This window comes from Telmatherina bonti (genome assembly GCF_933228915.1).
Source record: "Telmatherina bonti genome assembly, chromosome: 9".
Taxonomy (NCBI): domain Eukaryota; kingdom Metazoa; phylum Chordata; class Actinopteri; order Atheriniformes; family Telmatherinidae; genus Telmatherina; species Telmatherina bonti.
In genome coordinates, this window is record NC_136627.1 from 23,088,736 (window position 1) to 23,103,589 (window position 14,854).

At 40.1% G+C, this 14,854-nt stretch overlaps 1 protein-coding gene across 1 annotated transcript in view; it reads right to left on the reverse strand.

Moving 5' to 3' along the window:
* The window catches only part of rsrc1 (arginine/serine-rich coiled-coil 1), a 123,131-nt gene that overhangs the window by 27,988 nt on the left and 80,289 nt on the right, over positions 1–14,854 (reverse strand). The window contains exon 7 of the mRNA XM_079246724.1: positions 285–356. Within this exon, the coding sequence (XP_079102850.1) occupies positions 285–356 (72 nt within the window). The remainder of the gene's footprint in view (positions 1–284; positions 357–14,854) is intronic.

Here is a 14,854-nt window from a genome sequence, read left to right on the forward strand (position 1 = left end):
GAAACTGGAACATAGTTTGTGGTCTTGCACTTCATAATGTCTGTTGGCTCAATGTAGAATATGAGGAAAATCTTCCTGGTTTGTTTTAATCACCTAAATCTGATTTAGCTGATTTTTGATAATTATGGAAATAAGTAATTCAGCAAATTCATGAAAGTTACTTTTTTTTTCCCCCAACATTTCATGTTTTTCTTTTTACTATATTGTGTGCTGGATTGGTCTCGATGGCAACATTTACATACTAGACATACATCAGATCCACTTTATTTAAGCTTTACACTCACCCTCCTCCAGCTTCTTTCGGGCCTCTTCCTCTCTCTTGGCTACTTTGGCCTTCAGAACCTCATCCGTCTTAGCTGAAAAGAGAAACGGCAAAAAGTTAGGAGTAAAGAAAACCTTTAACAACTACTCATTTTGGTTCTATTGTAGAAAATATGAATGACATTTTTAGGAAAAAAGGAGACATTGTGGAAATGATTTTTTTTTATCATTATTCAATATAAATGTATAGTTGTGCTAAAAGTGAATGAATCATTTTTTTGTTCCAGTTTTGATCAACTCTTTACAAGAATATTCATACTTTCAATTGTTGATGCCTAATTGATATTCTGAAAGAACACTAGTCATTGAGAATAAAAGAAATGATAAGAGAATACATCAATGCATTAAAATAAATGTACAAATCAACAAAAAAATAAACAATGCCTTCTCCTCGTCTCCCGAACATGCAGCACCCTTTGCCGCTTCTCTTTCATATCCCTGTAATGTCAGCGTTTTTTTTCCTGAGAGGTGTTTATCCTCTTGGCATAATGAAAAGCTTAAGAGAAAGTGAGGCAGCGGGAGTAAACACTCGTCAGGGCATTTTAAGCATGTCTCATCATGAACCGTGTTGTCTCAGCTCCCTATTCTGCCACCTTTCCCCCTGAATAATCAAGATGTTAAGCCACATTAAAAAATATAATGCCGTGTATGGCAGGACTATCAATACTGCCTCTAAATTAATTACATTTCCGTTGCGGCGCATCATTTATTTTGCAGTGTTAGGGTCTCGGTGGAGTCATTCCCTTTTATTGCTATCTCACTTGGTTGATGAGTGAGCTATGTAAAATTGAGTCTCCAATATCATTACACTTAATGAGTTTAAACTTTGAGAAAAAAAGAGGGAGAGGAACTGAAGAGAGAGAGCGGAAAAGAGAGAAGGGGGGAGGAAGAAAATGAGAGCTCTGCACAGTTTTGCTTAATACAATATAAGAGTGGGTGTAAATGTTTGTGAGTGCTTACAGCCTGTTTGTGTTAGGGCACAGCTGTGGGTGTCCAAATGGGGTTTATTGCACCAGTCAAGATGCATACACATGTGTGCTCTTTGCATTTTCCTCATTTAGTGTCTGACTTGGTGTGTTTGTGCTGAAAGTAAACATGTTATATAAAAACAGAACACATGCATTTGTGTTTGTGTGTGTTTGGATGCAGGAGGCCACGGCTTGTACGAGCCTCTCTCTGATGGCACGGCCGTTTTTGTTCAGTAATTGGCGTAGACAAAAAAAACCCGTCACACTGCTGTTACGGCTGGTTAAGCCTGAAGGTTCCGCATCTTTACTAACAATGACTCTACATGGATGATTGAACTCTCCTCTACCTCCCTCAGCAAGGGTGTGTACATGTGTGTGTGCGTGTGTTTGGGAGCAAGCCCAAACAAAATCAACATTCAGCGCTAACACTATTAAAATCCAGTAAATCTGATGAAAAGTGCTCAAACAAAATTCTTGTCTGCAACATCTTCTTTACAACTAATAGTTTGTATGCATGTATGTGGATTTGTGTGCAGATAGCTGCGTGTGTACCTGTGTGTTTTTATGTCTATGAATGAACTCCTCTGTGTTCTTTAGTTCACTCTTTGCTCAGGGCGACTCAGAGGCAGGTAGGAGACAGAGAGTGGTGTTGGAGGTGTGATGGAGCGGAAAGGAGATGGGTGGAAAAAGGAGGGAAAAAAAGAGATAGGTAGATAGATGGGGGCCATGTAGGATGAAGGAAAAGCTAAGACAGCAAACCAGCAGAAATAAGAGAAAAAAAAAAACATTGCCTGCGTGCACACAAATGTGTACACAAACAACACAAGTGATTTGTCGTCTCTTTTTCTTCGCATGTTTATCCTCCACCTCTATACCTTCATCCCTCCCCCAACAGGTTCTCTCATCCTCTCGCTTACTTCTCTCCTTCTGTTTTGCCCTAACCCACCCCTCCCCATTTTTTAATGCTTTCTCTTCCTTCTCTTGCTCATCTCTCCAGTACACCGTGCCTGGGGGCGATAGCAGCAAATCAAACTGTTTATCCATCTCTCATCAGTGCGCTGCCTCACGGGGATCCTGCCCCCTCAAAACAATGAAAGTAGGCCTGAGCGCTGAGCCATGGATATGATTTAATTACATCAATAAGGAGCTCTGCTTTTTAAAAAAAAAAAAAAAAAAAAAAAAAAAAAAACTCCAAAAAAAAACCACACATTAAGACAATTTGCTCCACTATGAAGAAAAACCAGTTAACACCACTGATGCAAAAAGCTGTACCCATCTAGGCATGTCTGTCAGTGGAGGAAGCTTATTGGAAGTATATTTCTTGGCAACTTAGTGGCTCCAGTTCATTGTAGGATAATTCTGTGAAGGACTTTTATTAACGCCGGTAATAAACGGCCGGGTGTTGGGAAGAAGAGAGGCCTTTCACTTCATTTAGACTTCGTTCAGTCTTTGCTGCAGGGGCGGAGGGAAAGAGGAGGGATGGCAGCAAGAAGGGGCGGAGAGCGTCAGTGAAATCGCATTGTGATTATGAGTGTAATTGCAGCTAAGGGGCCCAGAGGCCATGTAGCTCTGATGGCACTGGAAGATGTTTTATGCACTGCAACAGAGAGAAGGAAAGTGAGAATGAGAGGAAGAGGGAGAGTGGGAGGTAGAGGCAGGCTGCCAGGATGGATTTTTTTTTTCTTTACAGAATCTTTTCAATCACTTTTCTCCTCTTTTCTTCTCCTCTTCCACCAGCATTTTCTGTCACTCCTTTCTTCTTCTCTCCTGTTCTCCTCTGTCCTCCTCCCTTGGCAGGATTAGCCGGGTCTCGTTAGAGGGGAAATGTAATAATGCTCCCACCAGGTGGAATCGGGCCCGCTCCATTATCAGCCGGGAGATGGATGGGCCGTGTAGGGCCGGCGGGGGCCAAGCGCGCACGCAATTTAGATTCAATAAACTGGCAAAGCAAGACCCCCAATCTGATTTATCTCTTACACGCCGCCAATGCTTGCTGCTACGATGCTGATTCCCTATTACCGCTCAGAGAAGGACTATTCATTGGATGTAAGGCACAGCAGTCAGAAAGGCTTGTCGGGCCCCCGGGACGGCAGCAAAACAGATACAGCAGAGGGTTAATACGTTTACACAGAGATAAGCAATTAAATCTAAGGCTGAGGTGAGTTATAGAGTTATTAAGGAGAAATGGGGGGGCAGGTGGTTATTCAACGCAAAAGTGTGGCAGCTGAGGCCTTAAGGCCCTGTACAGTAAGTGAGCATTAGAAGTGAAAAAAGCTACGATAATGTGGAGTTTGTGAGGTGAGAGAACAATAAAAGAGCAGAAGTCTGCCCACGTTGCTCAATAAACTCAGTGCCAAGTTCTGCACATGATTGACTTATTCTGAGAATTTGTTCAAGTTTCTCAGTATGCAAGTGCGTATTCTTGTGTTTAAATGCAAACGCATTTAAAAGGTGAATATATAAAGGATCACATTTGATTGCATGTTTAAGCACATGTGCAGCTATTGTGATGTTAGCTGCGTCGATAGAGGTAGGTGTCATACTGTCCAGCCGCCAATCAAAGTGAATCTGAATGTCAGCAAGAGAGGAGGCGTGATAAATCAGCCTCACACCCAACGACAAACAGAATATTAGAGGCAGCGCAGTGCCATTGGAAAACTGTCCCCTCCAATCAGCAGAGCACTTTACAGTGAAGCTCGGCAGCTGGGCCTCCAACCAACACTGAATACCAGAGAGGCGGCTGAGACAGGAAATAAATAAATAAGAGACAGACAGGTTGGAAGACAGGCAGATAGACAGACAAACATGTTGATACACTGACGAATAAATGCTCTGACAGCAAGAAAGAAGAGACAAAGAAAAATAAGAAAACAATGGGGCTGTTGGACAGACAGGAAGGCAAGCTTACTGACATGTAACAGGTCTGAAAGGCAGGAAGACCAGAGAGACAGGTGGTGAGGCTGACAATACACACGTTTTAATGCTAATATATAAAATTAAATTTTAAATTTAGTTTTTTTGTGGCTCACAGAAGTCTCAAGCTGACAGAAAAATGGATCCATTGGACTAATCTAAGATGGTGTTGTATTATATTCTATCATAATTTGGCAGACACATTTTATCCAAAGCAATATACATGTAAGAAGTGATCAATTAACCATAGCAACTAACCCAAGGGTGCTCAATGTTCGACGGCCACTGTTCTGCAGGTTTTCAATGTATCCCTGTTCCAAAACACCTAGCATCCATTAAATACACCTAGCATCCATTAAATGGATCGAACAGTCAATAAAGTTCTACATAATGAGTGATTAGTCTGAGCCCGGTGCATTGGAACATGGATACATGGAAAACCTGTAGGATTTTGGCCATCAACAACTGGAGCTGGACACCCCTAAAAAAAATGACCTGGCAGAACCCATGCATACATGGGGAGAACACCCCCCCCCCCTGTTTGTTATTCCTAATGTGGGAAAATTACTTACAATTTATCATCTTAATGTCAAGCTAGGAGAGAAACTAGAAACGTATTGTATGACTTACATGATCATACAGAAGAAACTACAGCAGGTATAGAAGTTACATGAAAAGGGATCAATGTCATATCCTGAGAAACCACTGGGTGGCAGGGTGCACAGATCACAGAAGCTGCAGCAAGCAGCAAGCCTTACCTCTCTTACCTCTCTGTTCCATGTATGCATTGAAGGCAGGTGCCTGTGAATCTGTGGAGAACTCTATCAAAACTAGCTCACCTATTTCTTCCAACTATAAAGTCTAACTTGACATGAAACATCCTGATTAAACAGGCAGACATGACAAGCTACATGAAGTAATCTAAATGTAAAGCACATGACTCCATAAAGTCAGTCAAGGGGAAGCCTATAACAGAGCAGCAGATAATTAATGACTCTGTACAACTTGTGCTGGGCCTGATAACAACTCTCCTGACAAAAGAAAGAAAGAAAAGACACAAAACCGCAATCAGTTTGCAAAAGTAAGACCATTTTTAAAGTGAAAATCACTCAAGGAGGCTTCCTTCAGATGGGGGACTTGATCTTGTCGTCAAGCTGAATTAACAACGTCCATGAACTATTCACAAACTAAAGAATTAGTGAGTGATATCTTCCAAAATCAATTAATTATTCATTTTCAATCGCCAGAAAAACTCTCCTTTTTGTTATATGACTATGTTATGTTGCTGGGGTGCATCAATTAGGTCCTATAAAGCTAAAGAGTAATGGATGCTCCAGAGTGGAATTAATGTCTAAAAGAGGGAGTGGGATGTGAGCATTGAAAACTGTCACTGAGTTGTAGCAGACTGGCATACAAATCTCTGTACTATCGAAATGCCACTATCCTTACTTACAGTCTGTGACAACAACTCCCTTACTTTAGACACTTGGGCTTCATGTTTGTGTTTTCTTTTCAGTGACCATGCTGAGATTGCATCAGACTCCAAGAGAAGCAGGTTCGAGTGAAGAAAGGAGTCTTCCCTTTAACACTCAGTTAACAGTAGAGTTTATTTTGCAACTTATAAATTGTGCCGGATGAACATCAGCAGGTAAAGTATAAAGTATAGTCTTACTTTTACTCCTCTTAAAAGCAAAAATCTGACCCACATTTGATCAAAAGCTCAAAAAGTCTGAAACTAGTGAATCTGCGTCGGATAACTACTTCATATCCGCATATATTCGTCGGTGGGATTGGTTTCTATGCCTGTAAGGAGAGGACCTGCCTTTTGTTGCATTTGGAAGGAGGGGCTGTGAGTTTAAAAAAAAAAAAAAATCTCATGACATACAGAAGCACCAACTTTACCTCTTCATCATGAAAAACCAAACCCTGGTTTCACCCTGTAGGGGGCGCTTTTAGTAATTTTTGACCGACAAAATCCCATTTTTTAATCAAATTTTAAAAATACAAATTCCAACAGTTTAGGTAGTTTTCATCACTGTTAAGTAAAACTAACTTATTTGCAGCTGAAAAAACACATTTCTGGGGCACTAACTCTTTAACAGTAAGGAAAACTGGTGCAAAAGACTTCGACCCTTCTTCGTGTAAATGTCATTGTCTCCAGACTGCACAACGGGATCTGGTCATAATACCTTTGTGCAAAAACCTGACCTGGAGGTCTGGAATTCACAACAGGTTTCACTTGGGCTAAGCAAGTAAGCAACAAGCTAAGTAGTCAGGTCTTCTCGATAAATGCATATGGCTTGAAGCCACCACCCCGTATTGATATTTAGACCCAAGTGCAAAAATATTTCCCATGATTCTGCACCTTCACACCATGTGCACATAGAGACTTAGGGCTTTGACCGCAGGCCAGAGAGGAAAACCTAGAGAGGAGCAGAGGCCTCCAGCAAGTCAGGGAGATCAAAAAGATCAGTGTTATCTAAGGACAACAGTTACTCTAAGGACTGTTTACTGCCATGAGCTGTGTGCACAAACGCACACATAAACAATCCTGGGAAACCTCCAATGGATGTCCATATAGTAACGTTGGCTATAAGAATACTTCATACACAAAAGACCTAACACACAAGCCTGGGGGAGAAAAAAACACAAAAAGCATCTATAATGTGGTTACCGGGTCAAACAAAGTTCAACCTTGAAACTTCAATATGGTAATATATTGTAAATTGGAAATGGTCTTCCGTTTAGGGCATTTAGTACATATTAAAACATTTTATTGTTATGTGTGCCTGTTGGGTGTAGACTTCGAGTTATTTTACTGACTTGGTAGGAAGGTAGACATAAATACAAAAGTTCTGTAGTAAAAACTTTTAACATCAGTGGGCATGGCAATCACAAAGGTCTTTAGAGGGCAATCAGACCAAATCCATAATGCAGGGATCACACGGTGAAATATTAAGCATCCTGGGGCCTCTGTATGACATCTCACCCTCAACTTCAACCATATCGCTTCCATATCTACAAGCCACAGTTTTGTCTTTTTGCCTTTTTAGCTTTTCTTTAATCTCCTTTATGTCTTCAACTCTACCAGTTCCACTTTAAACACTCTCCTTCTTTCAATCTTTGCTCTCGACTGATCTTTAAAAAAGGTTTGTGCATTGTTATTCACACTTGTGACATGCACCGCTACTAGGATGATTGTAATTTACACTGAGTTTGAAAAACCAACAGCTTTACATGAGAGAGCTGTAACGTCAGTAACTTTGGTGATTCTCTGAGATCGCCCACTCTTAAGGAATGATTGAGTAAGCACACAACAAAATGAACTGGCGAAATTACCAGAAGACATTTATTTGGAGTCCATTTATTTCAAGTGGAAAGTTTTGGGTTTTTTGGTTTTTTAAAAAAAAAATCTTTTAATCTGAGAGAAGACCAGACAATATAGCTGGTCATGTATGGAACTTTAAAAGGACCACAGTGGTAACAAAACGTTTCCACAGAGTCTAAAATCTATTGCCTCACCATTGTGTTGATTTTCAGGTGGATTTTTCACCATAAATTCTATGTCTGTAGGATGAAGTAAAATCAACTTTGTGTATGCGTACGCATTTGTGTATGTGATGTTTTGTGGTAAAAATAAGCTAAATAAAATCTGCTGCTCAGTTTTTACTATAAGGACAAAGCATAGACTTGTTATAGAAGAAATGCAACATTCAGGCTTCAGTGCAGTTGGTAAGTGAAGTCATTCGTATCTCAACTTTGCATCCTTGCGTTAGAATATACAGCAGCTTTTTTTTTTTTTTTTATCCCATCTCATGTGGTAATCCTCAATTTTATGGGGAAAAAAAAATTCCTGGGTGCACTATAGATGAAAGTTGGGATTTAAAAGATTACATTGCAAACAAAATATCAATATATGTAAAAAAAACAAAAAAAAAAAAACAAAAAACAAAACACGATTAACCAGAATTCTTTTTTTTAAAGCAAACTTCATTCAGGCCTATTTTGTGTTGAAATTTTGATGCAGAAATATGCTTGCCATGAGAGTGAGAGTGTTTTGTATCTGTTCATTTATTCCAGTATGAATGCACTCGAGCCTGCTGTTGAATGATGGAGAATAGACTCTGGTTCCCCTGCTGAATGCCTGTTGGATGCCATTGTAATTGCACACCAGTGAGTGTGTGTCTCATGTGTGTAGCTGAGGCATTGGTGGTTGCAAAGGGGTAAATGAGACTAAATCTAACAGGACCCCCGCACATGAAAGGTAAACTGGAGCCGCTAATCGCAGTGCTGACACAAGGAGGTTCAAAAGGGCGGCCACTTAGAAAAGAAAGGCAGAAGAGCTGGGACCCTAGCAGCGTCAGAGGGGCCAAGCACAACTCACCACATTACAGGAACAAACACACTACAGGACAGACACAAACTTGGTGGTCCCTGCTAAAGCCGGTAGCACAGACACCAAAGTAATTGAATACAGTGTGACTGATATTTTCTTTTTTTTTTTTCATATAAAACAAAATGACTGTAATTCTAAATCAAGTCTTCTAAGAGACAATGTGACTAATACCGCCCTGATAGGATTTAGCACATCATTACAGGTTCAGGTGTTATTTTACATTTAAGCCATCCACTCATAGTATATAATGAATGAAATCTCAAAGAAGAAAAGTGTGTGTGTGTGTGTGCAGGTGTTTGGGTGAGATGGATCTGTTTGCTGGAGGAGAAGACACAGGAGAGAGAGAGAGAGAGAGAGAGGGAAAAAAAAGGAGACTGGACAAATGACAGCCCTTGTTGAAGGTAGTGTTGTGCACTCCCAGCTCTCTTCCCTCTTTCTCATCTCTTAATGCTTATTTTTATCACTTTGCTTAAAATATTGATAATCAATTAGCACTACGTCTGTTTTGCTACAGAATCTGTGTCATGGTCTATCACTCTGTCAGAGCCAATTCGCCACTCATTCAAAGTTCATTTTTCCTTGGCGGCTCTGTGCCTTTGGAGGAGTCATTACGCGGGGAACATAGCCCGGGGTGCAATCACCTATTCTCTTTCATTACTGGGGAGATGGAGAAGGTGAGAGAGATTATTAGAACTTTGGAATGATCACAAAGCTTCACGCCGCCTGTCAGATCCCCCCTACGTGTAATTCATCTGGCCTCACTGCATCGCCCCCCTCCTCTCCTTCCCTTCCCCTCTTACTCATCCTTCTATCCCTCCTCCCCCAGCATCAGCCAGGGGTTTGGCCACAGACATTATTCATGAACATCTGCAGCGCGCTGAATATTCCACAGCCTCCACCGTGATGAAAAGGGAGCTGCCCCTTTGACTTGAAAATTAACATGCCGGCACAGAGATTATGGACGCGCCGATTTATTCCAAGCCGAGCTGGGCCACGCTGAGACTGGCGGAGCTGATGGTTCAGGCTAGACGGAGCACTGCAGAATAAACGGGTTCGGGTGAGGCGTTTGTTCTTTGTTATGATGAGGTGTCTGTTTTAAGCGGGTAACATGGAAACAATCAAATTATTTTCATTTAAAATGATCATTTCACTTCGCAGTGACACGGGTGACCAAAGCGTCACGGCACAAACCCACTTACAACTCTCTGCAGTCACTTCAGATTAAAGCCTTCATTTCCAGCAGCAGTCATCACCTCAGGTGGAAATTCAAAAAATAAGTGTGTTGGTTAAAGTGGAAAAGACTAAAACAGCTCTTTGCATTTCAATGACAATTAATGATATTCACTATTTGAAAGTATGGCTGGAAAACATTTTAAATTCGCCAAAAATCATCTCTGCGAGCAACAGTCCCAAAGAGAGACACGTCTATGTTGGGTTTGGCCACCAAAAACACAACTCTTCTCACACTTGTGAAGTTGGAAACATTAGTTTGGTTCCATGTTTTTCTTTTTGCTTAAAAGAAGTCAAATAATTACAGTGTAATAAAAATAATTCATAACTAATTAACAGAAAACAGCTGCAGCTCCATTTCAAAGGCTGGTGCTAAAGATGGGTCAAAGCTCAAAAGCTCCCTGATAAACACCTCATGGCACCATCTCACCTCTGTGTATCTCTTTCTTTTACGCTCCCCTGGGTGTCTCTACATGAAAGCTCAGCTAGAGAATGGAGACTCTTCCTCTCTCACACCAGGAGCACCACTGTAGGAGAGAATTCGAGCATCCTTCCTTACTTTCTGTCTCTCTCATGTTTGTGCTCTGTCCTCGTCTTCCCTCTGTCCTTTTAGACATCCAGTAGAGCAGCTCCCGCTTTTGTGATGAGGACATTGCTTTGTGAAAACTATTGATATATCCAAATTAAATGAGAACTATAATTAGGTGATTTTACTTGCAATAAAAAAAAAGTTTCCATGTGTTAACCAGATGTGCTTAAATGACTTTCTGATTAAGAGATTGGATCCTACCATGGAGGTTGGCTACATGTATTAAAAACCATACTATTTCATTTTTCATTTGCAATCTGGCTTTTAATAATCACCTTAACAAGGTAACTGACATGAGACGAATACTAAGCTGCATTTTGTGTTGCAATTGTGCTGTGCAATGTTCCGTTTTAAGAAACTTTCGTCCTCTTTAAAGGCTTTTTTAAAGCTTTCGTGACAGACAAAAACAAAAACACCTCCAATTAATGAAATCTAGATGAAATACTCTAAAACAATAAGAAACAACAGATTATTTTACATATTAATAAACTTTTTTTGTTTGCATGCCAGCAATACAAGCAAGAAAACTGCTTGGACAAAGTGACTTAATGCAATGTAATCTCAGCCTTCTGTTACTCCCTACATGCATGCCTTGCAGGTCTCCTGGTGTAATGAACACAACCATATTCTGTGCTTGTCATTTTCCCATTTGAGCTTTTATAGATTCCCAATGGAGAAGTCACCGACTAAAACTGGAAAACCCTCATGTGAGGCAGCGTAAACCACACCCTATTCTCTGATCTGTACTGCAGACTGGATGGCCATTCCTCCCAACAAATTTGCTTTACTTTTGTTCCGATAGTATGTTATACTATGTTGTCAATGTATTATGTCTCTGTCTTTTTTTACTGCTTTAAGTTCATCTTCCTGCCAAGGGACCAAAGATGTAAATTAGTCATTAGCTATAATCTTGACTATTTACATGGAAACGTACATTAATAAGCCTGGTCCCCATGTTTAAATAAATTAATTGAATAAATTGAATTCACAGGTATGTGCTTATTATCAAGATGCCACAAAAGCTGATAAAGTATAAGGAATGAAATTTGATGTAGTGTTGGTTGGAGCATAAGCCAAAAACCTCCATCTATACATTTAGATGTAGACTTTGAACAAATTTGTAAAACATAGCAGTGGTGTTTGTGGAATTTGGGCTCTCTGAGTGCTCTTGTGTTTGACATTTACTTCTTTAGCCACTGAAGTAATAAATTAAAAGTTTAAGAAAACGCTTCTGTTTTAAAAAAACAAAAAAAAAAACAAAAAAAAAAAAAACTTTTTTGAAGTTTAATAAGGCATGATTTCAAGTAATGACATATCAAAAGATTAACAGAATTTCAACACGCTTTCTATTTCAAAACTTTGGCATGATCACTTGACACTGAGATGGAAAATTAGGTGACTTATTTAAAGCATTTTCATGAATTTACCAAATTACAGTAGCCAATAAAAAGGCACTGAACAGTAAAATGAAACCTATGAAAATATTAAAAAGCTACACTTTTTTTCTTGAGCAAAGAACTTAACTAACTATATATGACTATATCTAACTATAATTAAAAGGTGTCCACGGGACAAAGATTACCATGACAGAATGAGTAGAAAAGTACGAGAATAAACTCAGACAGACACAAAGTAAAGACTGAATGTAGAAAAATGGACTTAAACGCCTCTGAAAAGAGGAGCAGTTGGAGGGTTCTGACACAGGCTGGAGCGGGACTTTGCGCTGCCTCTTGTTGATTGTAAATGGCAGAGCAAGTTTACTCTGGCAGCTGGAGCCAAAATAGAGTCTGACAGCTTTGTCAGGGAGTTTGAGCTGCTCAATGGCAGGGCAGGAATCGGGATGATTCCATCCCTTTGAACTTCAAATCGCCGGCGTACGCTCGTGAAACCTCTATGGTAATACACACACACATACACACACACACACACACATAAATACAAAAAACGCAGGGAGGAAGAAAAAACCAGCCTGGTATAGTTTGGGGATGACAAGTGATTTTTTTTTTCCAATACACTTGTCAAAATACAACAGAGAAGCAAAGGATAAGCAAAATGGCAGACCAAAGTCTGAAAGAGCTGGATGCAGAACAAACATGTCATGGGATGTTAACACTCGCTACAAAAAACACCAATATTAATAATCCTAGCGCTGATTCCAACCTTTTTTGTCCCTCCGCCTCCATTTTTCTGTGTACATTACTCTGCAAGATATCTTGGCAAAGCAACCCACTCAAGTTCACGGTCCTTTGCATCTCCTAACGCCAGCCTCTTTATTACTCTGATCAACTTAGCAACCTTTGAGGTTCCTGTTTCTTTCATAACTGACCTAAAAATATAAATACTGTCAGCAACTCTAAGTGTACTCGAGGCTTATTCATTTTCCTCTTTTAGTTTCATAAACACCCTTTTTCCCCCAAACTCCTCAGCTGAGAAACATAAAGAACAGTCTATAGCGTGTGTTTGAGAGCTGGGATTGACAGAATAAAGGAAGTCTTACGAGCACTGCTTTGTACCGTTACACTCCCATAGCTTTATCCCTCTGATCCCGTCTACTTCTATCTGCTTGCTTCGTTTTTTTTTCTTCTTTTTCAATTTACAGGATTTGTTTCTGTCTCTGACAGTGAGGAGGACGAGGTATAAAATTAATCTTTATCCTGGTTTTGTTGTGTTTCCTCCTCCTTGACAAAGCATGTCAGTAATTAGCTGGCCAGTTTGGATCCAGGCTTTTCGATGGTTGCCTCCGTGTGCCAACATTTGCCTTTTGTTCTTGCCACACAATACCGCCCACTCGCCCTTGGTGTCTCTCTGCTCCCTGCCTCACACCCACACAGGGCGTTACACAATCCATCCAAATGTGCTTCGCTTTAAAACCCCATTACTTAGCCCCTGTTGTTTTGTTCAACACAATTAAAAGAACAGACCATTCATGAGAACTGAGAGAGCCTTGCACTGCCCCTGTCTCTCTTCTCTGCTTCACTCTCACTTCTTCTGTGGTTTAGCATTGGCCGAGGAGTTACTGTGAACAGGCCAGCTTAGTTCCCCTAATTCCCTGGGTTTTGTTTGCATATAGGCTTAGTTCGGTTCCATTTGAAACAACTCAATGCCATGCCTCACCCCCTGGTTGAAAACAGACCAGTGAACAACTTTAAAGACTGGCCAGCCAAATGGAAACAGTAAAGTCCACACATACCAAAACACACACACATACTGTAACTGCAGAGCTGAACAAGGTTGAAGGGCAGTTGCATCTAAGCACTGACACACTTCAAAAGGGTGAAAAACTCTGAGACTTTTTCAGTAATGACAACTTAGTGTGACTTGGCAAAGGGTCTGGTGGTAATTTCAGGTTGTAGCCCTCCAAACAAGTGTGCTAGCCCTGCAGGATAAGCCTAGTTCAAAGGAAAGCCAGGTAAATGAGAGGGGAGGTGACTGGTCAATCATGGCCATGGGGTCACTGTGAAAAGGGGACAGAAATTTCTAACCTAATTTGTTGTGCAAGTTTAAGAGGTATCCTTACTGTAACAGATAGCAAGAACACATGGACACCTTTTGAACTCTTGCAGGTTAATTAATTTCTTGACAAACGGATAACTCAAAATGCAGTTTCAGTCATTTTCAAGAGAAAAAATGATTAAAGATTATCTGGCTCCAGTTTTTTTCCCTGTTTTGCTTTGCGACAATTTGCTACTTTTGATTTAGAAATAAAACTTTACTTCTGAGCTTTAGATTGTTGGCTGCACCAAAGATTTAAAAAAAACTTCAACATGGGCTTTATTAAACAAAATGAACATTTTATGGCTCACTGACATTTTGTATATTAATACATTGACAGAATCATCGGGAATGCACAAAGTAGATTATTAATTACTACAATAATCTATGGTTGAGGCCTACAAATGTTAGTGCAGTGCTTATGTAAAACTACAGTCTTCCAAAGCATATCACAAAGCCAAGGCCAAAAGCTTGAGCCGGGACTAACACACACAATAGTTGTAGGTTTTTATTGGCCTCTTAAAGGGTTTAACATTTATTCAGTAATATTAAAGCTATCATCTTCATGTCAGCTCATTATTTTAAAAATCAATATTTCATATGTATTATGCTATAACGTATGTCAGAAATGCCTGATTGTGCACAGCAGACACATGCAAGCCTGCGGCCTCAGTCTTTGTTGCAGTTTGGAGAGGAAGTGGACCTTGCCCACTAAATGACAGCTTTGAAGCTTTGGTAATCATCTCAAATTGAATGTAACTCTATAAGTCACACAAGAAAAGACATTTAAGAAGAAACATATACAGTGGCTTCAGACTTCACCAAATAACTGTTAATATGTGTGCACCTGACAAAGATACCAGCAAACATCTAGGTTGTTTCTTTTGGCGAGCGGCAGTACAATGGAAATACAATGGTTTATATAAACTAAATGTATTGGTAAGA